At 35.2% G+C, this 27,992-nt stretch overlaps 1 protein-coding gene across 2 annotated transcripts; it reads left to right on the top strand.

Annotated features, from left to right (window-relative positions):
- The first annotated feature begins 1,912 nt into the window (after positions 1 to 1,912).
- SLC35A1 (solute carrier family 35 member A1) lies at positions 1,913 to 27,979 on the top strand. Of its 2 annotated transcripts, XM_033103282.1 has the most exons (9): positions 1,958 to 1,976; positions 5,230 to 5,290; positions 6,000 to 6,177; positions 16,966 to 17,125; positions 17,307 to 17,459; positions 22,073 to 22,139; positions 24,169 to 24,345; positions 24,795 to 24,929; positions 27,073 to 27,963. In XM_033103282.1, exons 2-9 carry the CDS (start codon positions 5,284 to 5,286, stop codon positions 27,198 to 27,200), a joined length of 1,005 nt encoding a protein of 334 aa, XP_032959173.1. In that variant the 5' UTR covers positions 1,958 to 1,976; positions 5,230 to 5,283; the 3' UTR covers positions 27,201 to 27,963. The 2 variants fall into 2 exon arrangements, with proteins under 2 accessions (XP_032959172.1, XP_032959173.1); XM_033103281.1 differs by lacking the exon at positions 5,230 to 5,290 and having other exon boundaries at positions 1,913 to 1,976; positions 27,073 to 27,979.
- Positions 27,980 to 27,992: the final 13 nt, after the last annotated feature.

The following is a 27,992-nucleotide window of genomic DNA, read 5'->3' on the forward strand; positions in this document are numbered from 1 at the left end:
GTCCAGCTCTGATGTTGACCTCGTACATACAGCCCTGCTCTGAATCTATCAAAACACTACTTTTAGTCCACTCTTCCTCTGGATCCCATAACTCTTATCTTTTCCTTTGTTCTCTGAAACATCCCGTGGTTTCTCTTGCATGCAGTTTCCCTCACTGGAATGGATCAATAATCCTGACTCTATCTGACTATATAGGTGTTGCCCCTGTTGGTCTCAGGCAGATCAGATTAGGACAGAAGGCATCAAAATGTAGTCGAGGTTCATGGCCAATGAATAGAAAGTCTTTGTGGACAATGAACATTTATAACAAAAGTAGGGACCAGCAGCATGATATGTTAATTGAATCAGAAATGCCACAAGAAATGGCCTGGCAGCATTTTACCCACCACTCTAATTGTGATCTGTGTGTGTAATACTATTCTCCACCAGAAAGGAACCATAGTGCCTTGAAGTGTAGTGGATTGCAGGATCTAGGACACTGGAACCTCTTGTCACCAGAAATAAAAAGTGCTTCAAAAATCTTGTGCAGACTTAAAGAAAGGAGCAGGCTTACAGGGCCATATTGGGATACTTTGAACGTCAAAGGAGAATAATTATAGTCAATTAAACTAATTTGAGACTATAATGATACTCCAAAATGGAAAGAGAGAAAGTGTACAAAGCAGTATTTGTAAACCAAAAAAAGGAATGTATGATAGAATATTTTAATTTTTAAAATTAATTTCAAGTACATATGAGTTTTTTTGTTTAAGTGTATGTACAAGAACATACACAGTAGGGAATTGAGTGATTCCACAAGTGGGAACTGTACCAATTACAGGAAGAGGTGATTAGTATGCATAAAACTAGGTGGCAGGTTCAACACTGTTCCAAAATGAGATTCATCAAATGTCTGACTCTACAAAGTCAACTGTGGTTTCCAGGGAGCCTCTCCTAATATTAATGTGATGCTAATAAGGCATGCAAAACTTTCCAATGATGTTAACAGACTAGATAAATCTGTATGTTTATCTAATGATAAGACAATGGGGTATAGCATTAACCACTGAAACCTCTAAAAAGCTATTTTGGGGAAAGATCATTCTACAGAAGGTATAGGCTGCTGGGCATCTCAAAATCTTGTACCCCTGTTTCTGTGAGGGCTCAGGTACCTTTATAGTATTTTAAACCAATCCACGTATCTTGAAAGCCATTCATTTTGCCAATGAACTATTTCTAACATTGTTAAATGCTAATTAACATACTCTAGTGAAAGTGGAGATTATAGCAGTAGAAGTAAATGCCTGTTGACACGTCTAATATTTTTGAAGTCCTTTTGTTATGCAAAGATTATGTAGTTAGAATGTCTGGCTAGGCAAATATAATCGATGTTAATTATGACAATACGGACAGAGGCACAGGCACAAGACTTCTGAACAACATGTAATATAATTATATTAAGTTTAAATAAGAGGTAACAATGGAAGGGAATAAGCGAGCTGGAAGTTACGACGTTGCCCAAAGTGGTTTCTGTTACTTTACAACTTCTACAATAGCTTTTATAGGAAAGAATCACTAAGTCTAACCACAATTCCTTACTTGCCTGCAAATCACATTGGTGAAGACTACGATTCCCAGGAGGCAACGCTCCGCTCCGATCCTTGACTCCGCTTCCTTAGCCGGCCGGGAGTTGTAGTTTACCGAACGATGCCTTCAAAATAGAGTTTTACGCACTTGTTAGCAAGGACTCGGCCGTAAAGTCCTCTCCTCCATTTGGGTCGTTCCATTTTCGGGCTTAGCTCGGATTCCCGAGTCTAATCTTAGTGCTTGGCTGGTCCGGAGACCGGCCGTTGGTGGGCGGGCAAGGCGCTCTAGGCTGAGCGGTTTCACCTCTATGACCATAGGAGGCGGTGCCCCGTGTCCAACGCAGGGAGCGCGGAGGGGGCGGGCGTCATTTTCCGCGCGGGGTTGTGGGGGAACCATGGCTGCCACAAGAGGTGAGACTGGGGGCCGTTGGGACAGGGGAGCCCGCGGTGGGTGGTGGCGGGCGAATGTCAGCGCTTTCCCACACCTGTTGGCAGCCGAGCCCCCTCGGCCCTCGTCGTGCGCCGGAGCCAGGCTAGGCGTCGGGCATCAGGAGTTTGTGTTGAGCCGCTCCCGGCTGAGTCCGCACCGGCGCTTGTCAGGGCAGCGCGGAACAGCCAGCCTGCCACTGCGGCTGCCTTCCCCGCGGCGGACTCTGCGCGGGGCAGTTCGGCGGCTTCAGACCGCGCCTTCCTCGACGAGCTGGTAGTGGGTAGGAACCGAATTCAGAAGTGCCCGGGCTGCGGCGGACCAGGAGAGGGGCCGGGGTACAGGTCCAGGCTGCATCCTGACCACCCAGCGGGAGGCAGACCGTTCTCCGACCCGGCCGGGGTCACCGCGGCTGCGGTCTCTTCTGCGCCTCCTGCCCTACGGATAGATGCTCAGAGGCTTAAGGGCATGCTCCGGGTGCAGAGCCTGAGAAGCGTCTGGAGAAAGCAGTCGTTAACAGAGTTCCTCCCACGGAGAATGTTCCGTGTGGTTAGAGGGAACCTTTTGATATTTTGGGTGGAAGGTCAGATACACCCTCCTCTTCGCAGGGATGGCACATTAGGGTAATACTGTTTGATGACTAATTGCCATTTCATGAGGGTGAGTCTGATGAACTCCGCAGCCCTTTTGTTTTGCTGAGTGGGAAAAGTAAGTTAGGACGGAGAGGCTGAATTTCTGGAAGATCCAACAGTATAGCCAGTAGGAGAGGCTGGGCGACACCCTATTCTTTCTTCCCCCTTCCCCCTATAGAGCACTTGGCTTCACCTCTCAATAAATGTTGAGCAAATATTTAAAGAATATCTTTTGCATGGGTGCCAAATTATTTTCCGGGTTGGAGAGGCTGCATTTATCATTTAAGCCCTGCCCAGGGGCATTGCCTGTAGTATCATAGGCTTCACTTACGCGTTCTCCCATTTCAAAGAAGTCCAACTTTAAGGGCTTTTTTTTTGGTAGCAACACAAGAAGTAAAGGAAAAAAAATAGAGTTGTTTTGATAACTAACAGACTGGGGACAGCAAGATAAATGATGAGCGAAACTTAAACATTGAAAGAATTAAGTCATAATCTGAAATACTTGTAACAATTTATGGTTTAGGCTGTTGCTAATACATATTTGTTGTGCCTTCGTCATGTTAGAAGTCTTATATGCCAACTAGAAATGTATACTCTTAACAAAAATGCAGTTACCATAGCTTCCTGGTATTCACAAAGGATTTATCTGGAACTTACTGAATTTCCAAGTTTTCAGGTATTACAAATATCGTCCCCTCTAAAATATAGTAAAATAAAACTGAAACAAAATAAATAACTTCAGACTATCAATTTCTTTTGGGGGGCATTTTCCACACAGAAACAAATAATGAGTGGGAGCTAATGGGAACTTTGTGGAAGCAGAAAACAGTGCAGACGTTAAGGTGCCAGTGTGTCACCTCAACAATGCATTTGAGTTATGGGCTAGCTTTATAGGTACCGGCCTTGGGAACTGATGTGAAGCAAAATTTGCAGTGTATACATGATACAGATTTTTGATAATACACTGAGAAAATTGAGATTTCTGATAGTTGAAATTTCATACTGGAGGATTTGTGAATGGAATGAACAATTTTGATCTAATGTTAAGCTGAATTTAGAGAAAGTAATGCTTAAAATCATTAAGTATTTTTAAAGAGTTTTTAAAATAGTATTTCACACTATTCACACCAAAAGAAATTTATAGTCTGAAGTTATTTTGTTTCAATTATATTTTACTATATTTTAGAGGGGACAATATTTGTTTTTTTAAATAGTATTTTACAGATATCTAAACTTATTTGATTGCTCTTCCAGTTAGATCAGCAGCTATTTTCAGTAATATAAAATCCTATATAATCACTGCAAGTAGGTATGCCTTCAAAGTTGATGACAATAATAATTATAAGCAAGACTGTATTTACAGGCTATACATATTTGGTTTAGTGTTTAAACATTCACTATTGTTTTTGGGATCAGGAACCTATATAATAGCCAAAACAGTTTTTAGTTTAGTGTAGTCCTGACTCTCTTATTTATGAAAGTGCCGAGAATCTACTACATGGGTTGGCAATTTCTTCTGTAAAGGGCTGGATGTCATTTTACCATTGAAGAGCAAAAAAGTAGCCAAAAACAATTTGGAATTAAGAGAGCATGGTTGTGTTCCAATAACGAATTATTTATAGACACTGAAATTTGAATTTCATACAATTTTTACGTGTCACAAAAGGTTATTTAAAAAGTATTTTTTCCAACTGTTTAAAAATGTAAAACTATTTTGAGCTTGTAGGCTGTATAAAAATGAGAGATGAGATGTGGTTTTCTCACTCTTGATCTAGAAGATGGGAAGTGCTTTCTCTTTTATTGAGTAATAAATGGTTATTGCTGTTAACTTTTGAAGTCATACATTTTTTTCCTTATGTAGGAAAGTTTCAGAACAAAGGAAGTATTGTAGTGATCTTCACTTCCTTTTACATAAACATTGCTTTTTGGCTCCTCAGATATTTTGGAAAGAAAGTTTAGGCATATATAAGCTCTATTTCTTAGGTTCTACCATATTACTTTTTAGTCAAGACCTGATGTAATTTAAAAATTTGCCTACAATTTACAGATAATTCTTTAATTCTCCCTGGAACATACTTACATCGAAGAACCTGTAACCTTGTAAGTTCCTGCCTTACGTACCTAAAGATATTGTGTTTGAAACTCCTATTTTATTTCCCTGTGAAAGTCATCTTTGAATTGTGGTTAGGCTCCCAAAGCTGTGAACAAAAGCATATTTAGTGCATATTATAGTTACAGTCGCAGCCCAGTCACCCTGTGTCCCTCTGAGTCTTAACCTGGATCGTCATAGTATGGCCCAGTGGCCAAATCTAGCCTGTCACTTGTTTGTGGATGGCCCATGAGCTAAGAGTGGGTTTTACAGATGAACGTTTGCAATTAATTTGATGGAACACTAACTCTGAAGACCAATGAAGTAAAATATTACCCCCCAAAATAATTCCATTGTTCTCAGTAGTACACCTATATTGTAAAGCATTGTACTCAATTATTATATTTTTTTGTCCAAAAGTTTGTTTCCTATATTGTTACCTAAGTACCTACTGACATTCTTGATTTTGCCTTATGGCCTGTAAAGCCTAAAGTATTTACTGTTTGCCCTTTACAGAAAAATTTTGCTGATCCTTGTGTAACCTGAGCCTGAGGATTTGAAACGTTAAGGATGAGAGGTGGGAGATGGGTAAAGAAAGGAGAAATAGTTTGAGCTTTGGGTGATGACAGTATCAGAGCAGGGTTGGGAGTGAGGAAGTTTGAGGGAGACCTGGTACCCCAGTACCTGCGGTTTTATTGAAACTGCCCTGATGCCTGAGTGATGGCTGCTGCTCAGATATATTTGCAAGCAGTTCTTCATTGAATGTTTATAATTGTATGCATGTCTTGCATTTCAAGTTTTATAGTTTCATTCTTAATACCCTTTTTTGTGTTATGAAAAGATTTTCTGTATTATAAAGTTTTACATTAAGCTCCACTTTTATCAATTATTCCTTTCTGCTTTCTTTAAATTTAGAATATACATTGATGTAATTGTTTTCATCTGTTATGCTTTGCTTTCATAAGTTTGAGTTATAAAGATATATAAAATATGTAATTTCTAACATCCAAATCTAGAGTCAATATGCCACGTTATCTGGTAATTGAGGCATTCTCCAGGAACAAAATGAATGCCTAACCGGTTGATATTCAAAGTCAGCTGTGTTTTGTGTACACGTTTGTTTATGTTCATGTCATTGGAAAGTATTGCTGTGAAAAAGAATTTAAATATCATGGGTTTTAAAAAGTATTTTGTGCTTGAAAAGCATTTTGAGGTATAATTTGATTAACTTTTATATGCATTGATATTGTCTACTAAATAATATCTTTGTTGCACATATTTTCCAGAAAATGTCAGTTTAATATTCAAGTTATATTGCTTGACAGTGATGACCCTGGTGGCAGCAGCTTATACCATAGCTTTAAGATACACAAGGACATCAGATAAAGAACTCTACTTTTCAACCACAGCCGTGTGTATCACAGAAGTTATAAAGTTATTGCTAAGTGTGGGAATTTTAGCTAAGTGAGTATACTTTTTAGTATGTTAATTTATTTTTCCACTTAAGGTATTGTCTTTATTAGAAAATTCAAGCTACATCTTTATATGTTTGATTGCTCTAGAGCGTGTTTCTCAACTCAGGGTGATTTTGCCCCCCAGGAGATATTTTTGGTTGTCCCAACTAGGGGGATGCTGCTGGCATCTGGTGGGTAGGGACCCGGAATGCTGCTAAACATCCTACACTGCATTGGACAGCCCCCCATCACAAGTATCCAGACCCAAATTTCTTCACTGAGTTTGAAGAACCTGCTCTAAAGCAGAGTTGGCAAACTGTGGCCAGTGGGCTAAGTTCAGTTTGCTACTTGTTTTTGTTGCAACAGAAACTGTATGGCTCACAAAGCCTAAACCGTTTACCATTTGGCCCTTACAGAAAAAATTTGCTGATATCTGTTTTAAAGGAATATAATGATAATAATAGTTAACATCTCTTAAATGTTTTCTGTGTTAAGTGCTAGGCATTATGTTATGTGCTGTTCATTATCTCATTTAATCTTTATTCATTCTTAAGGTAAGTGCTATAATTACCCCTATTTTACCTGTACAGCCCCTGAGGTTCCTCAGTGTTACACTATTAATATGTGGTAGCACTGGGCTTTGAATCTGCAACATCGCATGAGAATCGTTTTAGCTAAGAATGCAATATAAGAGAGGGTCAAGAATAAGGCTTTGGAGTGAGACAGACGTAATTTTAATCCTAGACTCACGGGGATTATGACTTTACATACATTTCTTAACGTCTCTAAGTTTTAGTTTCATCATTTTTTAATTGGAGAAAATAATATAGGGTTGTTAGAATTAAATAAAATCCTGTAGGAAGTTACTTAGGGAAAGATTTCTGAGATGAGGACCCGTCTGGATCATGTGGGCAGGTGAGACTTCATACAGGTTTCAGATGTGAGCTGGTCAAAGTGGGGAACCACTGAGTTATCGCATGTGTGTAGGCTTTTAGGTAGAAACAGATGACATTTATAGAAACAGATTACATTTAAATACTTTTAAATTTCATTTAACAAATATTTATTAAGTGATTTCTATGTGACAGGTTTATAGGAGGTGCTGAACATAGAGCTATGAATGAAGTAGATATGGTTTCTGCTTGCTTGGAACTTAGGTTTAGTGAAAGAGACAGAAAATAAACCAGTAAACACAAACACATGATGTGGGGGAAAAATATTGTAAAAATGACTTGAGGAGGGAGAAAAGAACAGAAAAATAACTCGAGACCAGAAGGTGGAAAGCTTTAATACATTTGAGTTAAAATTTATCTTGTAGGCAGAAATACTGTGGCAGCCAACTTGTTCTCTTGGTGAAATCTAAGACTTTTCAGTTTCTTGTTTAACAAGATTTATTTTTATGGATATTTGGTTTTCATTAGGGGTTTTTCATTCTGGATAATGTCAGATAAATGAGAGGCCTTATTGTACTTTTAAAAGATGGTGTTCCAAAGGCAAAAGGCTCGGATGTTTAAAACTCCAGAACAGCTTCCATATAACAACTTAAGAGTTAATAAATTAATCAAGTCTTAAGGTCTAACTTATTTTAAGACAAATTAGGGTTGTTGGAAAAAGAGGGATAGGGGAACACATTTCTTCTCCTTCTTCCCTAACTTCCATATGGAGAAAAAAAGTGTGATTCAGGATTGAAACAGGTCTGTTAAGCATGAAATCAGCTATTTTAAATTGTAAGATCAAATCGTGGTTCAGTTGTTTTGTGAACTGCTAAGAATTTTTAGAAACCAATGTGCAAAAAAGCATTGAGTCCTTTGGTGTAACTCAGCAGTTCGGCTAGTCTTATGCCAACCTACCTGTATAGATTTTTTGTTCTATTTTGATGTTTTTCCAGCTTTGCATTGTTTGGTGTATAGTATTTCTTATTCTTCAGTTGTTCAATGTTTATGAATGTAGTCAGTTGTAGTTTGTTTTGTGGAAACTTTTTTGGAAATCATATCAAAATAAAAGCACAAAAATTTCTAAAAATTCACTAGACAAGTCAAATAATGGTGTTGAAATAACAACAGTGTGGGAAAACAATTACTGTACCTCATCAACCACATCATCATCAATAATTATGTGTCTGTCACCAGCATAATGTAAAAACTCACAGAAAAGGCTCTTCTATGAACATGTACCTCCAAAGTACACAAAAACCAGGGACAACCAGGAAAAAGTAAAGAATTGTAACATAGAGTTTTGGTAGTTGGCATTTCACATTATGTGGCTAACAGGAATTTGCCATAAAGAAGAATCATTTAAAACATTGAAAATATAGGGAGTTTCTAAGTGGAAAAAGCACTGGAAAAAAGTTTATAAAACATGTAATAGATTTGAAAATACTGGATTTTGTAGTGAATATGATTTTTATGGAGAACTATGTTGGCAAATTATGTACTTATTCAAAACACATTGGTAGAAACTGAATACCTGTTATTCATAACAAAAAGATATTTATTGGAACAAATAGTTTACTTTTAAGAGGGTGTCTGAAAATGTTAATTTCTTGGAATGATAAAAGTGAAAGAGAAGGATTATTTCAACCTATGAAGTCACAGATTGATAGCTATACAATGAAATGGAAGAACATTTTAATTGCTTCTTCAGCAGTATGTGATGACATAATTGATTTGATGAAACTAAAGCACAGCTATCATTTTGGGAAAGATACCCAGTGAACACGTTGAAAGTTGGTTCTAGATCTTGAGAGGACAGTTGGCTTACAATAATTCACCTGAAGCAGTTTGAAATAGGGAAAAGATGAGTGAAATACATGGCCAGAGTATGATTTAGCCAACAAGAGTGAATTGAACAGTTAAGAGTTGCAGCAAATGAAATAGCCTAGAACTTTACATGTATCTTTTCTATTTGGTGATGTGAAGTTTGCCAACAAAGTAAGATTTTCTAGATACTCTCCATGCTGTCATTTCTTTGTACACATATTAAAATTGGTAATTTTAAAAAGTAAGTGGATCAAAGGCAATAGGATATTATATAGTTTGTCAAAAAACACAGGTTGGATGTCAATGCTTTATTTGCTGTGATGGAGAAACTTCTAAATATCAGAAAATATTTATGAGTTGAAAATGTCATGAGTTGATTTGTTATACACAGAGGAAACTAGAATTGATTTCATATTTTTGAATTTATATTTGTTTGAACATTCTTTACTGCATAATGTTAAACTAATTCTTTCTATTACGCTAAAAACATGAGATTTGAGTTTTTTTCTTTATTTTCATAGTAGAAGCAATACTTTTATCATCTGAGAGAAAGGATGACAATTCAGGATATTGTGGGAGAATGAAAGAATTATATTAGAAATAACTAAAGGTTTAGAGCTTGAAGAACCATCTCTTCAGAGAAAAAAAGTAAGAAAAACTTAGATCTTGATGATTAACATAATGCATTTCCCCATATTCCTAGGAAAATAAAGTTAATGTAAAAATTAGATAGCATATTACTAAATTTTAGTTTGAAATTTTTGGAGAATGACAGAAAAAGAGAAAAAACGAACTATTTAAATAGAAAAAACTATTAAAGATAGTAAAAGCTTCTTCTTTCTACTCTTTGCCTTATGATAATTACTTTATAGAGTTGATACAAATATTATTCCAGAACTTTAATTTTATCTGAATTATGCAGAGCTTAACATCATTATAGACCACCCAATTTAGCAGTTTGTTTATTTAGTATGGTCTCTATAGTAATGCTCTTTGCTCAGTAATATGTTTAACCTTGGCTAATTGATCAAGTAAGTACACATCATTTTATACTATGTAGAAATAGGGGCAGAGACTCTGGAAATTTTTTCAAATTCTTAGTGTCTTGCTTATAATTAATGTTCGCTTACAGAAAAACATATCACTGCCACATGCAAATAATCTGTGTTTCCCTCCCTCTAAACATTTTTAGCATATACTCATGTGATGTCTATTTCAGTATATTGTTAAAAAGATATAATGGGATAGGTTCATTCATTCATTCATTCATTCATTCATTCATTCATTCATTCATCAAGCCCCAGTTATGTGCTCAACAGTGTTCCAGATGTAAGAAATATAGTTACAGACTAAATAGGAACGGTTCTGTCCTCATGGAATTTATAGTCTAGTGGAGAACCAGATATTAAGCAAATAAATAATAAATTGGTGGTTTAAAGGATAAGTAGAGGATTCTGAAAATAAGTACAGTAGAGCGCCTCCATTTGGATCGGAGGGCTTCCTCTCTGAGGAAGTTACATTTAAACCTAGACCTGAAGATTGAATAGAAGTTAGGCAAGAAGAGCAGAGCAAAAGGCAAAGAGAAGAGTGTGTTTGAAGTCCCTAAGCCCCTGATTTAAACCATTCAGTGATTTCCTAATGCACTTGAGATAAATTCAAACTCCTCCTCAGGCCCACAGGATGCCTCTTGATACCCTGCTGAACTCTCCTCCTTCATCTTGGGACCTCTCCCCTCACAATCCTCAGACACACTAATTGGTGGTGATTCTGTCAAAATCCAGGATTTTTCTGCCTTAGGGACTTCAAACACACTCTTCTCTTCGCCTTGTGCTCTGCTCTTCTTGCCTAACTTCTAGTCAATCTTCAGGTCTAGCTTTAAATGTAACTTCCTCAGCGAGAAAGCCCTCCGATCCTAATGGAGGTGCTCTACTGGACTTATTTACAGTATTGGCAGTGATAGGGTAGGATTAGAAGACAAGGTCCTTGAGCTCTAATTTTTAAATTACGAACCTTTCAGAACAATGGAATGATTAAGCAGTTTTTTGATTAGCTAGGACAAAAATAAGCACTTAGTAGCACTGTTAGCTCAGTGAAATTTTGTCATTTATTTTTTCTTATTTAAAATTTTTATTTCCAAATGTTAATACTTTACCATATCGTATTCTTTCAGTGTATGTATTTGTATGTGTGTGTGTATAATGTTTTCCTGAACTGTTTGAGAGTAAGTTTTACATAAGATGCCCCTTTGTCCCTAAATTCTTTAGTGCATATCTCCTAAAAACAGGACATTCTCTTATATAATCACAAAATGTCAACATTGAAACATCAGTACTGATATAATACTATTAATCTAATTCACAGACCTTAGATAACTTTGTCAATTGCCTACTAATGTGCTTTAATAGTAAAATAATGACACTTTACATCTATTTGTCATATCTGTAGCTTCCTTTAAGTTGGAAAGTTCCTCCTTTTTTTCATGTCTTTGACATTGTCGCAGAGCATAGTTCATTTATTTTGTATGATGTCCCCCAATTTATGTTAATGGATTATCATAGAAATGACGTCTCTTAGTGTAGCATATCATGAGATACATATTATCTATTTGCCCCATTACTGCTGATTTAACTTTGATTTCTTGATTAAGGTAGTGCCTGCTAGGTTTCTCCATATAAAGTTACCAATTTTCTCTTGTAATTAATGAGGATCTTGTGGAGAGACACTTTAAGACTAGGTATATGTCCTGTTTCTCATCACACTTTCACTCACTGGTTTTATTGTCCATTGATGTTTCCAAATGGTAATTTCCTAATTCCATCTTTCCTTGTACATTTATTAGTTGGCATTCTACTGTAAGAAGCCCTCCCCTAGCATAGATTCAAAGATTATTTTCTTGTATGGGCCTGAGTCCATTATCATTCTTTATTTTGAAGCCCTCCCCTAGCATAGATTCATAGATTATTTTCTTGTATGGGCCTGAGTCCATTATCATTCTTTATTTTGATGCTCCAGTTGCCCCAGATTTAGACAGTGGTATCGTCTTCAAGCTTCATCCTACTTCTTTTTCTTTTTGTCTTTCTTTCTCTATATACTGGGAGTGCCAAAAAAATGTATACACATTTTAAGATATCATCTTTTTAAGATGATATATGTGTATACATTTTTTTTGGCACCCTCTGTGTATGTTTTCATCAATCTTTGAGCAGTTTCTTTTTAGCAGAGGAAGATGTTCAAGGCTTATCTTGTACTTTCCCTGCCCCAACCCCGAAATTACACATTTCTTCAGGAAGCTTTGTTCTTTTTTTAATCAGAATGGTATTTAGAAACCAGAATCTAGACACTAGGTTTGCCTATTGCTACTGGGGTGCCATTGCTTCTAGGCCCTTTCAGCAGACAGCACTAGGAAATATATGTATGTGTATATACAAAGGATGCCACACACAAAAAAATGAATACACATTTTAAGAAAGGAAAAAACTATTAAAATTGTAATAATATATACCGATAACAAAAGATGAATACAAGTCATGTTTGACTTCTGCAATTACAAGAGGTGTTCAAAGTGGTTACCATCAGCGTCCAGGCTCTTCTGATTACAGCAAACTACTGCTTGAGCAACATTGACCAAAGTGTCCACTTGTATACGTTTTTTTGGCACTCCTGGTATAGACACCTGTCTATTTCTTTAGTTACATATGTTTCTTTGTAACTATGAGTTATATATATTTTGATACCTATAATTCTGATCCAGCACCGCAGAGTTGATTATAACCTTCCCCTTTTCCGTATTTGTTCCCTTCTTCAGTGGTGATAAGTCTGGCTCCCATTATCCTCAAGATATAATACATAGTGGATTTAGAATTTCTAGCATACAGCTGTGAAAAAGCAAACCTATTAACTATAAAGTCCAGTATTTATAAATAGTTTCTTTTTTACTTTTAGAGCATATAGTAAAAAGACTATATTTTAGAATACTTGGGTTAATTTTCTGTTTCAGTGTAGTTTTGTAATTAATATGAAAAACTGACAGGTTTCTTGGTTTGTTTATAATTTGGGTTTTCCTATGCTTGTTGATTTTTACTTATAATTTTTAGTAATTTTTGGAATGCAAAATTATACACATTTTAATTAGAAGTTGGAACTGCAAGAAAAAAAGGGAGTGTGGGAAAGAATTAATGGATGGTTACTTTGTATCATATACGCATATACTAGTCTATAGATGGGCATTTGGCTTGTTTCTAGTTTTTTGCTACTAGAAAACTAAAATGTAATCATTATCTTTCTAAATACACTGTTTTGTACATGTATGATTACATCAGATCACTTTTAAATTGAGAAGGAAATTACTAAGTCCTGTTTTGGGGGAGAGAGCAGATTAGTATGTTGTATATGTGGATAAACTCTATATGTGAATAAATTGATTTTTTAAATCTTTGAAATGTAAGTTACCAATTTCTAAGTTATCATCTGACTGAAACATAAAACAGTACAATATTTAAAATATTTTGTTTTTTCATAAAACTAATTATTACTATAATTCACAGGAAAATTTCTGGTTACCAATATGCTTTACTAAACCCTGTCACAGCTATTAAAACTGACTGGGTTAATTTAAATCTGTCATTTGTGGTATGAAGAAAAGGAAGTGAAAATTTTCACATTGTCTTATAACAAAGTTAACTTTTTATTGTTTGCTATCCACCATAGTTTATAAAGGCTAAATAAACCTAGCAGGTTGTGTATATGTACATATACTTTGGGTGTGTTCAGTGATAAACCAAGTGTATCTTAAATCTTTGAACTACTTATCCATATAATCTTGGAGAAAATTATTTAACTATTTTATAGTATTATCTAGAATAATTAATGTAGCTATCAGATACTTAATGTTACAGATTATCCAGCTCTATTCTATTTCTCCTGCTGGGTTTACGTTTTGATTGCCTCTTTGTATCCATGCTATCTATAATGGTATGGTCATGGGAAGGAAGGAAGTCATATACTTCATATGATGGGGTTTTTGGTCGTCAAAGGACCTCATTACTCATTTTTATACCTAGCCCCCCAAGTCTTTTATGTGAGTTAACTGTATTTAACTTTGCAGATAAGAAATTTGTACAGAAGATTTAAATTTCTTAAGCTCACGAGTAACTTTTGCTATGTTCCATTTTGCACAGTGCCTTGGTAACATAGCCAAGGGTTTTATGCCTCCTAGTAGTTCTCATCAGATCAGGAACTGGAAGAATGAGGCCTACTTTTGACCAAACATAGGTCAGAAAGAATTGGTTTCAGCCATTTGATAGGAAATTTGGGGGGGAGGCGGCCTCCGAATCTCTCTGCAATCAACATGGAGCTTCAGGATTTCTTCACGTAACAAAAGGTTGCACGTAGATTCTATTTCAGTGATAAAAATCAAGCAAATTGTTCAAATAGGAAACTTAATGGGAAATACTATGTTTATAAAAATAAGTGTATGCTTTTTGATTATACATGGTCTCTTATCTAGCAATGTCATTTGTAGAATTAAATTTAATACATTGTTTTCAATAAATGCTTCTCAATACTTGGGATTTGATTTCCAAGAAAATAAGAGGGTAGGAAAATGGAAGGATAAAAAAATGACCTTTGGTTTTTATGTTACTTTTTATAGTATATGCAAGGCTGTAGTATATTTAGCATTGATCATTTATTTTTGTCTTCTTCATAGTAATAGAAAAGGCTAGATGATTACTAGTGTTACCTGGAAGATATATTACTGTTACTTTTTTTTTTAAACTTTAAAAAAAAGTTAGAGTAAAGCTAAATACAAGCTTTCTGAGCTGTATATGTAATACATATATTAATGTAAGCAGGATTTAAGCTGATTAATACTGAAATAATTTATCTCCTTTAAAACTTTCTGTGTACTAAGATTCGTACATATTCTTCTTTATTATACTTCCTAAATCTCTTTATTCTACTTTCCGATGTTTTTTTTATTCTTGAGTTTTTGGTTTCTTTTACAAGTTCTTTTCAGCATCCTCTGCTACGTTTTGTAACTTACTTCAAAATATTTTATTTATTATATAATATTGCTATAATTCAGCTTCTTTAATATCTGCATTAGTGAAGGAATCAGGTAAAGATACTAAGGCCTTCTGGCAGTGAAGTAGTATCGTGTTTCCCCAAAAATAAGACCTAACCGGAAAGTAAGACCTAGCATGATTTTTCAGCATGACATCCCCTGAACACAAGCCCTAATGTGTCTTTTGTAGCAAAAATTAATATAAGACCTGGTCTTATTTTTGGGGAAACATGGTAGCTCCTAAGTATCCAACAAAAAAGGAAATAGAAGAGCCAAAGACCTGAAGGTTAGTCCCTTCAGGGAACACACTGTACTCTACTGGTTTGTCGCAGTGAAGGAAATGAGTACTCAGATTGGCTGGTGATGTCTCATAGGCCCTTCTTTTTACATGAAAGCTGGAAAGTGTGGGAGAAGAGATAAGGAGAGAAGTAACAGGAGAAAGGGGACTACAAAAACCTTGATTTTTGTTGCAGGTATGGTGGTTATTAGCAGTAGCAATTAGATCTTTAAGGAGCCCATATTCTGACAGGTCAAAGAGTGCTAGTGATAAAGAGACCAACTCTGTTCTCTTGTTAGCCAAAAATTCATTTGATACCATTGAAGGCTTAGAGTATTTCTAATGCGTAAGAAGGTAAGGTGGCATTGCACATAGCAGTGGATTAAGGAAAGAATAAATGATCTTTTTGGTAATCTTTCCCTCTTCTGGATAGAGTTTGTAGTCTCCCACCAGGCCCTGTGCATTACTTTTCAGCATATAGATTTACCATTGCAGTATGGAGCAGGTTGAATTTGGCAGTAGAGGAAGATCTGCAACTTGAGAGGGATACCTTTTTTTTTCTGTGGCCTAGGCCCAATTTCCTTTCTTACGTAAGCATTTCTTGGGGGCTGGAGTGTTCTACAGTGGATAAGCAGAGGTAGTCAATTCAACATTATGGACTTTCTGCTCCCCCTCAACATAGGTGATTATTTTTGTATGAAAAAATTCAATTTTGATTGATTGTTGATTCTAATATGTTAACCAAAAATACAGAGGCTCATTTTGACTATTGTGAACTTAAGAGTTGAAACAGATCTGTCTCCCCAACAAAGTATTACGATTCTTTTAAGGATATTGTGAGTTGCTGTTAGGACCCTTTTGATAAAGCACTTTTTTGGTGTTGATGCTTATTATAAAACATTGTTTTATTTTTGTTTTAGAGAAATAAATACGTAAGCTGATTTACAATGGGCGAAATGTGAGCCAGATTACTAGTTCCTCCTGAGGAAAAATAAGAATAGTTAAGAGCATGCATAATCAGTATTCAGTCAAGTAGTAAACATTATAGATATAGTTTACTTTTGTTGGTATTCATACATTATTTAGATTTTCTGCAAAATTATACAGATACATACTTGAGTTTTATGAGACTATGCTTAAAGATTTAATGTCTACTATACTTTATAAGCACTGAACTAATTTACAAATGATACTGACCTAAATCCCTCAATTCCTGTCCTTAGTAACTTCCATAGCTACCAAAACCTTTTTCTTTTGTTTGCAATTTAAATCTATTGTAATTAAAAACACTTTTTTTAATGGATATGCAACCTGATTAATGAAAAAAACAATCAGGGTAAACTTGATGTAATGGCAGTTAAAGTGTCAGGGATTCAATTAATTTTTTATAGGTAATATCAGCAATTTTGGTTTCCCTATTATCTCATTATTTAATATACTCAAAAACTCCTGGAGCTTTGCCAGAGGTTGATGACAGTCAACTTAATTATTGTCATATTTTCCCAAATAGAACTTGTAATTGTTTTTCTTTTATGTAGTTGTTATATTTCTTTGAATCTAAAATTAGTTGAAAATTATAAAAACAAAATAAGTTTGCTAAATTAATATAGCTAGTCTATGTGTGAAGGAATCTTATCAAAAGGATGCTCTTTAATTTCTTCCTTAACTCCTTCTCATTTCCCTCTTTTGTTTTCAAAGAGAAACTGGTAGTCTCGGTAGATTCAAGACATCTTTAAGAGAAAATGTCTTGGGGAGTCCCAAAGAACTGATGAAGTTAAGTGTGCCATCTTTAGTATATGCTATTCAGAACAACATGGCTTTCTTAGCTCTTAGCAATCTGGATGCGGCAGTGTATCAGGTAAGTGGAGTAAATAATGAAAAGCTCAGAATCTTAAAAATGTTTTTATGGTGAAATTATTTTTATAAACCCTTTATCACTTTATCAAACATTTTTCTCGATAATGCTATTAATGTTACCAGAAATATTTGTGTCAGAGATAATGTTAACTGAGTTAATTAATTCATTGCTGTGTTTCTAGGTGACCTACCAATTGAAGATTCCCTGTACTGCTTTATGTACTGTTTTAATGTTAAACCGGACACTTAGCAAATTACAGTGGATTTCAGTTTTTATGCTGTGTGGTGGAGTCACACTTGTCCAGTGGAAACCAGCCCAAGCTACAAAAGTCATGGTAAGAAGCAAAGTGCTTACTGTAACTAAAATAGGAAATGTCCTTCTGTCTTAGACACGTCAGTCACATTCATAAATGTAGCATGACTGTATTTCTTCGATTGAAAATAATCTTTGCCCCTATTATTAAGGATAACGTAACCCATTGTCTTCCTTTTTAGAAAGGAATATGCATAAAATGTTAGAGATGGAAGGTGCCTTAAATTAATGTCATCCACCCCTTCATTTTATGGATGACAAAAATTGAAGTCCAAAGAAGTGAAGTAACTTGTCCAAAGTTACACAATTAATAGCTAACCCCTGGCTAAAATTGTGCCATTTACTACACTGTATACATTCAGAACCTCTAGGCCTCTTTTAGACATTTTCTCAGAAACACTGGGCAAGATTTTCTCCATCTAATTTTCATCTCCCCCAACTCACAGTTTTTTATCCTTTTGCACATCCTGCCATTGTGATAGGGATTACATGGGAATAGTGTTTTTACTGATAAGTGATAACTAAAATAGGGCAAAAAGTATCTTTTACTTATAACTTAGGAGTTAAATGTTAAGGTACATACCTGATTTTTAAAAATGTTATAAGGTTTAATCATTTATTTTCCTAAAGAGCAGTAGGAAGTGGGAGTCTAGAGAATGACTTTCTGAAAGTCATGTTTCCTTCTACAATTGAAGACTCTTCTTCAATTTCTAAAAAAACAAAGTTCTCTTAGGAGTATAAGGGCAGCTGAGGATATAAGGAGAGTTTGTGAAAACAGGAATTCAGATCCTTTCTAGGTATTTTCTTTCTAGCCTGGTAGATATCTTTTTCCCCCAGAAAATGAATTTGATTAATATTTATTGTCTTCACATGAGGTTTAAGCATGCTCATATTCTCGGTGACATTTCAAAACACTGATTAAATACGCACTCCACATTTAGTTCAGTTGTAGACCTGCAGAGAAATAATTTGTTGGGAAGTAAGGCAAATATATAATTAAAAGTTAAATGTGAACTTTAACACCTCACACCATTAGAAAAGATGTTAGGTCTACCTCACATATGTAATGTATGTGAAAAGTTTAGTAAGTTAAACTTTGGGATCCCTCTAGAAAGTTCTTTCACATTTTAAACAGACTGCAGCTTCCAGTAACTGCCTCTCATTGTTCTTTGTTATTTTCAGAGTAACTCAAATTGCTAACTCCTATATATCCTGAATTTTTGTGCAGTGTCACATCCCCACCGTCCAAGTTTGTTCTTCCCCATTGAGACAACCCTGTCAATTTCTTTTTATAATATAGTTTCTAGAAACTTCCTGATCCTTGCCTCTTGCCCCAATGCTTCCTTGTATTTCTCTCCTGGATGCATTCATCTGTTACTGTCCTCAGTATGTCCTCAAACTCTTTAGATGTTGACTGAGCAGTGTGAGGTGTAATTTGCTCATTACCTCCTTTATTCTGCATACTAGAGACTTGTTAAATCAGCCTAAGGTTATATTAGTTAGGTTTTTTTTTGGAGGGGAGAATACGCATTCTGTAAGTGATTATACAAAAACACATGTAGCTGTTTCACACAAATACAGTTTATCTCAAATGTGTCTTGTCACTGGGCTTTTTCTAAACCAAATGCAGGATGTATTTGTATTTATTAAGCTTGTTAGCTTTGGGTCATTGTTCAGGCCCTGAGGTCTTTCCAGTTCATATCCATTATTAGCTTTTTCTTTGAATATTATGCTTCCTACAGATTGGACAAATATGTCTTCTGGGTTGTCACCTGAAACTTTAGACAGGATAGGACCAGACTTCTGTGGCTATTCCATTAGACTTCTCTTTAGCTGGACTTTTGTCTTATTTAGTAAGCATTTGCTACCTTTCACACTTTTTGTGGGTGAGGAATTTGAGGGTGCCTTAGCTAGGTAGTTCTGGCTTGAGGTCTCTGGTTGCAGTCAAGATACTGGCCAGGGTTGTTGTAAACTGAAGGCTTGCCTGGGCTGAGAGGATGTTTGGAAGGTGGCTCATTCAAGGCAAGCCGGCATTGGTTGTTGGTCTAGCTTGACTTTGCTGTATGAGCCTTCACTCAGCTGTGAATAGAATTATACTGTTATCACTAAATTTCTGTCTCGTTCACAAAAATATTATGCAAGTCTGTCAGATTTCTTGCTAAACATTATCTCTATGGAATTTCCCTCATCACTTATACTAGGAATCCTTTGAGTAAGGAAATTTGGTATGTCTCACTCTTACATAAGCCATACTGTTTTCAAGTGATGACCATTAAACTTCTGAGTTCTTTAAGTCATCTGTTGTAGCATTTTGCTAATAATCTATAATAACAGTAACAGCTACAATCGCTTATACAGCACTAAATACCAGTAATGTTCTAAGTGCTTTATGTATATTAACTCACTTATGCCATCAACAGCCATATGAGGCTGGTATTGTTTTTATTTCCATTTTCAGATGAGGAAACTGAAAGGCAAAGGTGGTGGGTAACGTGTCCAGTCACGTTGCTTGAATCTAGGTAGCCTATGCTCTTGATAAGTGTATTGGGCTGCCTTCCAAGTCCTAGGCAGCCGTTTATAATTTCTGCAGCTTTTCTTTCCCTCTGCCTTTTTGAAAATGAGGACAGTATTTGGCCAATTCAAATTTTCTGCCATAACTTCCATTTTTTCATTATCCCTCAAACTATTATTATTATAACTATTATTCATAGTTATCAGTATCTTGATTTGCTACTGTTCTTAGTCAAGATACTTTTGAATTTATTATATTTAGTTAAGTATTCTCATAATAGCAAACCAGATGTCTTGGACTTTGGTTTCCTTTTAAATATACTTATTATTCATTTTAAAAATATTCAGAGAAAATGGAAAATAGATTTGGGTAGGTCTTTTTTCTTGCCATTTAACATTACATTATCTTTTCTTCCTGAGCTAAACATACTTTTAAAAGCCTTCTTTAATGTTTTAAAGTATTTTTGCAAGCCTCTGCATATTTTTAATTTGATACTAAAACTCCTGGTTGGATTCCCTTTGGTTATGTGTACTGCAGTCCTTTTGTATGTTCCTATGAAATCAGAATTCATTGAAGATGCTCTTGATTAGTAACACTGATTTCTTTATGTATTGTTTTTGTACTCTTCACCAGAATCTCATTCTTCAGAACCTCTTATTCCTCTGGAACCATCTTATTAGCTATGGAGTTGTAACTCGAAATTTTTTTTTTTGAATTTTGATTTATTCAAGACTGGAGTCCATGTCTCTTTAACTGTGCCATGCTTGGCTGTTACTCATGCTAAAATGACATAGTGGCTGTTTTCTCAAGTTTCCATCACTTCCACTTCATCACCCAGAAGTTTCTTATCAGTCAGAATTAAATCCAGAGAAGCTGTGTTTAGCACCGTTTTTCCTAACTGTAGAGAGATTAAACTGGCAGAAAAGCAAGCCAAGAATTTATCAGATACCAGTTTTAGTAGGTTGAGCTTCCTAGCAGTTGTTGGGATAGGTGACATTTCACACCATTATTTTTTCCTCATCTCTGTGCCAGTCTTGTAGTTTGTATGAGGAAAGCATCCATGTTTATCAAGTGTAGTCTACAGCATTGGATTTCATACTTTAGTGTACATCAGAATCAACTGGGAGGTTTCACAGATTGGGCCCTATCCCCATAGTTTATGATTCAGTAGGTCTGGGTGGGCCTGTCCATGTTCATTTCTAACAAGCTCCCATGGGACAACAACTGCTGCTGTTGGTCCAGGGGCCATACTTTGAGAACCACTAGTCCATGATATCTTCTATTTCTCCTTTTATCTTCATGCAAACATTTTAGACCAAGCTTTCTTTTTTCAGGTACTTTACATGAAGTAATACTCTCCTTATTTATTTTGAACAAGGTATGTGCTTGTCCTATTATAGTCATGCAGCTCAACTCTTTAGTTTCAGTATTACTACTGAGTGTATTTATCTCTGAGGAAAGACTGATGAAAGCTCCTGAGGGTCATAGGGAAGAGGAAATAAGTTGCGACAATAGGTTGGAGCCCATGTGTGTGCGTGTGTTAGCACAGTATTGTGGTTACATATACCTGTCAGTCTTCTCCCAACCGTGCACTATTTAAACACCAGAGCTGTGCATCATCTTCATCTTTATTCATTTAATATGTAATACAAGATATGTGGCACTAGCAAGTATGCTGTTAGTACTTCATACAAATTCAGTAAAGTAGGAAATCTTAAAAGTCATTACTTCATCCTGTAGGTGACACAGAATATATACAACCAGTTAAAACCGTTACCATTGCTGTGATCAATGCTGTATGGGCTTGAGGTGGGGTGGTGACAGAAGTTCAAATGCAGAGGTAGGCTGACTATGCAAAATTCTATGCCCGGGTGCCTGTTGCCATCAGGAAATAGGAACATGTTAAACATTTACTATGGCTGTGATTTGAGGGACACATTTTTAACGTTAGTGCTTTGGTTAATCTCTAGATGGCCTTTTGTCTTATTCAATAGAATAGCTGTGTCTAATACGGCACATACTTTTGGTAGAAATGTTAACACAGACTTTTGTATTCTATTTGTTGTCTTGGATGAATTCTGTTTATTAGTTACTAAAACTAACTTAAAACATTACTATTGCAGGTGGAACAGAATCCATTGTTAGGGTTTGGAGCTATAGCTATTGCTGTATTGTGCTCAGGATTTGCAGGTAAATCATAAAAGCATCATTTTATTCTGTTGTCAAGAACTTTAAATAGAGATGTAATTTATCTTGTTTTATTATAACAGTTTTATTCACATTTACCTTCTTGCTTATAGTTTTGTGTCAGCTGTTTTTCTAGTAAATGTAGTGTTTATTCAACTCAGGTCAAACCCCAGTCCTTATCCATACTCACAGTTATGTAGGAATATACTTGTCACCCTTGACCATTCTTAGTCCAGCCAAGAACCCAAAAGTACAGAAAAAAGACCTCTGAAAATGGAGGAAGTTAGCCACAGAAAGTTCTACCTCTTTCCATTTTCCTGGAACTGTCATTATCCTCAGGCTAGATTCTGCTGCTTTAGGGTGTTAAATCCCCAGCTCAGAATCTGTTTTTCCCTGGTAACCTCCAGTTTTTCCTCTGCTTCAACAGATTAGAAAGCGTGGAGTAGGGAGAAAAAAGTGCTGGGTGGAGAGTACCTCAGCAAACTTAATATGTAAAAGTAACAGCCAAAAAGGGATGGTTAAGAACCAAAATCTGTAACATCAAATAAACAAGGAAGTTTGGAATCATGTGTCGGGACAAGCAATCCGCCACTCAGTCAAGAGGCAATGTATGAATATTAAGTGTAAGAGAAGAAATGAAATGTGTTTTAGAAATAGTTCCAACAGAAGAAACAAACTTCTTTTTTGTAAAGAATATATTCGTTATAGTATATTATAGTATATATATAAAGAGTATATTAGTTATATGTCTTTATTATTTATCTTTATTTGTGTTATTTCAAGAGTTAGGACTATTTTTATTTTTGACTAAGAAAGTAGACTGGATATGGAAGGAAATACTGCTTGTAAAAAGATGTTTGATAAGGGGAAAATCTAAATTTGGGAATATACTTAATGATAGCACCATGCCAAACTTTTATTCTTAGGAACCAGCAAATTAGAAACAAAATTGAATTACCCCAAAAATAATATACTATTTGATTTTTAGCACTATTTTGAACAGTTTAATGTTTGTGTCCAATATTCTATTTAGTTCATCTTCTCAATACACCATCAAGGAAATGGTGGATGGTTTAATATCCTTCTGTGCTTGGAGTAACTGAGCACTCAGTAGTTACGTGGTTTTCCCAGATAGGAAATTTAAAACAAGAAATAGGAATAGCCATTACATGCTTATTCCCATTCTCTGGCTCTTTCCAACATGTTTGTCAAAAACCATCTTGTTTTTCATTAGAGTTTTTAGTGGATTAGTACTTTAGTGGAAGTTTCGAAGTCTCTAATTAACAGTGTTTATAATTAAAATCTTTAATGTCCTTGTTAAACATATTCATTTTAATTATAAAACTTACAGCAGTGTTAGGCAATTTTTTTATGGGGAGGGGAATTCATGTGTTCTTTTGGAGTATCTGAAAAAAGCTATGGACCCTCGACTCCAGAAAAATGCACATGCACACAAAATGTATTTCTCTACTTAGGGAGTTCTTGGTCCTCCTGACATTGTGGAACCTGCTTTAAAGGAAAATGGCTCCATTCAGCAAGTTTTATTTAAGTTTTATTTTGGTGATTATTACTTACTTTTGAAAAAATCCCAAGTGGTGATTATATAGGTTATTTTGCAAAGTTGGAAGTGTTCATTACTAGACAGATATTATAGGGGTATGATTAAGGTAATTAACTCTAATAGTATAGTTTTCCAGCTGACTAAAGCAAATCTTTTATGGGTATTAACAGAGATTTTGTGATCTGTCTTACTGCTATAATAAAGACAGAAACTGTTCATAATTTAAGAGTCTTTTAAAATGTGGGTTAGAAAGTTCCCTCTTGTTATTACTTCTATGTGCTCTGTAATACAAATTGGTAATGTTCAGTATGCCATGTGTCACAACCAACATAATAAATGTGCATTTAATGTAAAATGTGTTTGTTCCCCAAATCATTATATTGTATCTCCAGGTTATTGTTCTAAGTGAAAGACATTTTAAATTAATTTCTAATATCTTTATTTCATATCTGCATGTCTAATTTTTTTCAGGAGTGTACTTTGAAAAAGTTTTAAAGAGTTCAGACACTTCCCTTTGGGTGAGAAACATTCAAATGTATCTATCAGGGATTGTTGTGACATTAGTTGGCGTCTACTTGTCAGATGGAGCTGAAATTAAAGAAAAAGGATTTTTCTATGGTTACACATATTATGTCTGGTTTGTCATCTGTAAGTATCCAGGAATTAAAGGTTCTGGGTAGACTTTTTTAAAGAAAAGTTAGATGTCCATTTTAAGCATTTGTGGCATTTTGAAATTGTTCCTTTGATACTGTGAACACCAGTTTGAAAATGTAATTTTGGTTTTATTGACTTACTTTTGTGGCATAGCTGTCTCAAAGCAATTTTGCCTTCACAATCAAAAGTTATCTAATGTGTTAGCAGTAAATGTGTACAATTTAGCAGTCAACCACATAGCCCTTTGGGCATCTGAAAAACAATGTTTTATGGGAACTACTACTCAATTTTAGTATAAACTCTCTCAGATGACTGCTTCTAAGGAAAATAGTATTTTCCCAGGTAAATTACGGTGGCATCGCTGGGGATGAAAAGTGCCTCACCATCATAGAGTGTTCCATTTATTTGAGTGTTAAGATTTTCTTTCTTTCTGTAACCACAAGTTCTTGCAAGTGTTGGCGGCCTCTACACCTCTGTTGTGGTCAAGTATACAGACAACATCATGAAAGGCTTTTCTGCAGCTGCTGCCATTGTCCTCTCTACCATTGCTTCAGTGATGCTCTTTGGATTACAGATAAGTATGTGTTAGTTTGTACTTTTACGTTAACATGGAAAAGCTTCTTACTTCCTTGATTCATCTTTTATTAACTGTGGCGTTGGTCATAGTGTTTACAGAAATCCCTAGTTTTGTTGTAACTTATTCTGTAAGTGCAGCAGTTCACAGTTGTGTATCATGTGGGTCAACAGTACTTAGGTTGTTTAAATGGTCCAAGAGCTTAAGCTGAGAGGTGCTCTTCTGTGCCTAAGAGAAGTGGCTGCTCAGTTAACTAGAAAGAGTTTTTTTTTTCTTTTTGCAGTCAAGGCTTCCCTGTTCCCCAGGTGTTAGATAGATATAAGGCAACTGAAGTGCTTCAGGGTGAATATAGTAGGATGAGGTACACGAGGCAATAAATACAAGGACTTTAGGAAATGATTACTTTCAGCAATAGAATTAGAATAAACTACGCTTTTTATTTTGGGAAAATAACAGAAAAGTTCTTTCATTTCCCCCTTAGTTTGTACCTTCCTGTTTTGGACTTGGGTTCAAACTGGTTTTGAAGTTACAATTCAAATATAAATTTTCTTTTATAAAGATCTTTGTTTCATTTAGTAAATAATTAATACAAAATTCATTACTGTAGAGGGCATTTTGGCATTGCCACTATACTAGTCCTTTTAATATAATTTTCCCTGACTCACATCCAGCATTAAGTTGGCTTCTGAATTATTTAAACAGAAATGTTAACTTTTCATGGTGCTTTTATGCTGTAATAACCCTATTATTTACTGATCAATTGTGCCATATATTAACGCATGAGGAAAATTTGTCAAATATCTATAGTGAGTAAAAGTAACAGACCTGGCCTATGTTTATATTTCATTTTAAAATTGACTCTTGTTAGAAATGCAAATGGAGGAATACCAACCCTGTAGAAATCTTAAAAAAAACATTTTATAATATGGCTCAAATCTTGCCTATACCATTTATTAGCTGTGCAACCTTGGGGAAGTTACTAACCTGTCTCAGTTTCTTAATCTGTAAAATGGGAATGATGATACCTATCTCCTAGGGTTGTTTCAGATAAAGTGCTTAGCACAGTGCCTGGTATGTAGTAAGTATTCTGGATAAAGCCAACCACTTACCATTTCAGTATCAGGTATTTATAATCCTCCTTTAGGATATTTTTCTTGTCTGATTTGGGTGAACTTTTAATTCTAGTTCTGATCCATGGGTGAACTTTTAATTCTAGTTCTGATCCATCCTTATACTCAACAAATCCTTAAGACTTTGCTCCTAAGGAACATATGAGAACAGTGTAAAATTCTTTTGTTCTGTCTTTCTGATGGTCAAGGAAATGAATTAGCAATATTCCAGTTAACATTTAGGCTTAATTTACCCTTTTCCCCTTTTTTGAAGGCAAAGCTAGTCTTTCCTGGTTAGAGGTGAACTAAAAATCATAGCTTGATGTCATTTCTCTGCATGCCATTTTTAAAGCTACTAAGACTAGGCCATTTTATTCTATATAGAATATGGTTCAGTTTTGAATGGAATATACAGTTTTGACGTAAGTACTTATTTATAAAGTGACTGGTCATTTGGACAAGTTATAATTCAGTTTTTGTCCTTATTTTCAGGATTAAGATAAAAAAGACAAGGCTAGCAGAAAATGGAATTTTACTTAGTAAATCACCAGCTCTTCTATTTAGGTATCATCAGTGGTTTGAACCATTGGTCACCTAACTCTGAATTTTGCTCAACTACTTTTGCTCTAAATTTTCACAGGTTACTAGTGTCATGGAAAGCCACATTCCGCTGCTTTTTCTTTTAATCAGCATGTAGGGAAGTTAGTATGTTCTTTGTCAGTGGTCCAGGACACTGGACTTAAAAAGTATATAGTGTTCTTAAAAAGTATGTAGCTAGTGATTGTCACTCCCTTGATTTTACCTTTTTTTTTTCTGGCTAGAATTGATGATTTTTCTAAACCATACCATCATAAAAATTGAACACACAGATTTACTTACTTTTCATATTACATTTCATTTTAAAATTGGCGTTGTCATAAATGCAAATAGAAGAATGGTGTAAATGCCCAATTGAAAGTTTTCAAAATTTTTAAATTAATCAATTATTTAGTTTTAAGGACACAAATACAGATTACGCTTATTTTGTTTTCTTTTCAGCACTCACCTTTGCTCTGGGTACTCTTCTTGTATGTGTTTCTATATATTTCTATGGATTGCCCAGACAAGACACTACATCCATCCAACAAGGAGAAACAGCTTCAAAAGAGAGACCCAGTGGTGTGTGATTTCAGCCTCAAAAGAGATTTCTACTAAGATTAAACCATTTGCATTAAACTAGAGCCTTAAGTAAAACCAGAAGGTAGCTTAAACAAACAAAACCAACAAATTAACTGTGTGGCATAAGAATTAAGAGGAAAGCTACCTGAGTGAATTGCTATAAAGATTTAATGTGACCTGTTTGGGGTCAACCCATTTTGTTTTAGAATGAAGGAATTTTATTACTGTATATATAATGTATATAAAAAGCTTGGAGATGATATGGTGTTAAAAAATCTTGTGAGGCTATAATATTCAAGTAATGAGGTTTGGGACAATGTTAAAGGTTAAAGTGCCAAAGCCATTTCTGTACTAACTGTTCTCTTGTTCAGGTACCAGGGGAGAAGGACAATCCTCCTTGTTCTCCAGTTCATGTACAATATTTTGTCCCAGCAGCAGTAAAGACCTAGCTCTTTTCTTACAAAAGAGAGGCAAAAACAAGACAGGCTAGTCAGAAATAAACTGAATGTGTAACTTCTCAAACTGAATCTATTTCATAACTCAGACGATGAGTTCTGGGTGGTGACTGAGTACTCTAAGTGCTGTATTTGTGCCATTCATTGTCTGGATTCGTATTGCTTTGCTGTTAGATGATACACTTTTCTTCAAAAAATATTTCTAATGTCACTTTTGTACTTTTTTTAATAAGGTATGTTTAACTGTGGGGCTCTCAATTTGTGAAATTTCTGTTTTTAAAAAACATTTCTATAATGTTAATGGGGAAATTCAGCAATAAACTATTTATATGAAATCTATTAGAT

Source organism: Rhinolophus ferrumequinum, chromosome 3, assembly GCF_004115265.2.
Source record: "Rhinolophus ferrumequinum isolate MPI-CBG mRhiFer1 chromosome 3, mRhiFer1_v1.p, whole genome shotgun sequence".
Lineage (NCBI taxonomy): Eukaryota > Metazoa > Chordata > Mammalia > Chiroptera > Rhinolophidae > Rhinolophus > Rhinolophus ferrumequinum.

Excerpts from the sequence above, each read along its gene's own strand:
- SLC35A1 (XM_033103281.1), top strand. Across the intron at positions 17,460-22,072 it reads CCCAAGCTACAAAAGTCATG|GTGGAACAGAATCCATTGTT; the intron begins GTAAGAAGCAAA and ends TTACTATTGCAG. Across the intron at positions 22,140-24,168 it reads ATTGTGCTCAGGATTTGCAG|GAGTGTACTTTGAAAAAGTT; the intron begins GTAAATCATAAA and ends AATTTTTTTCAG.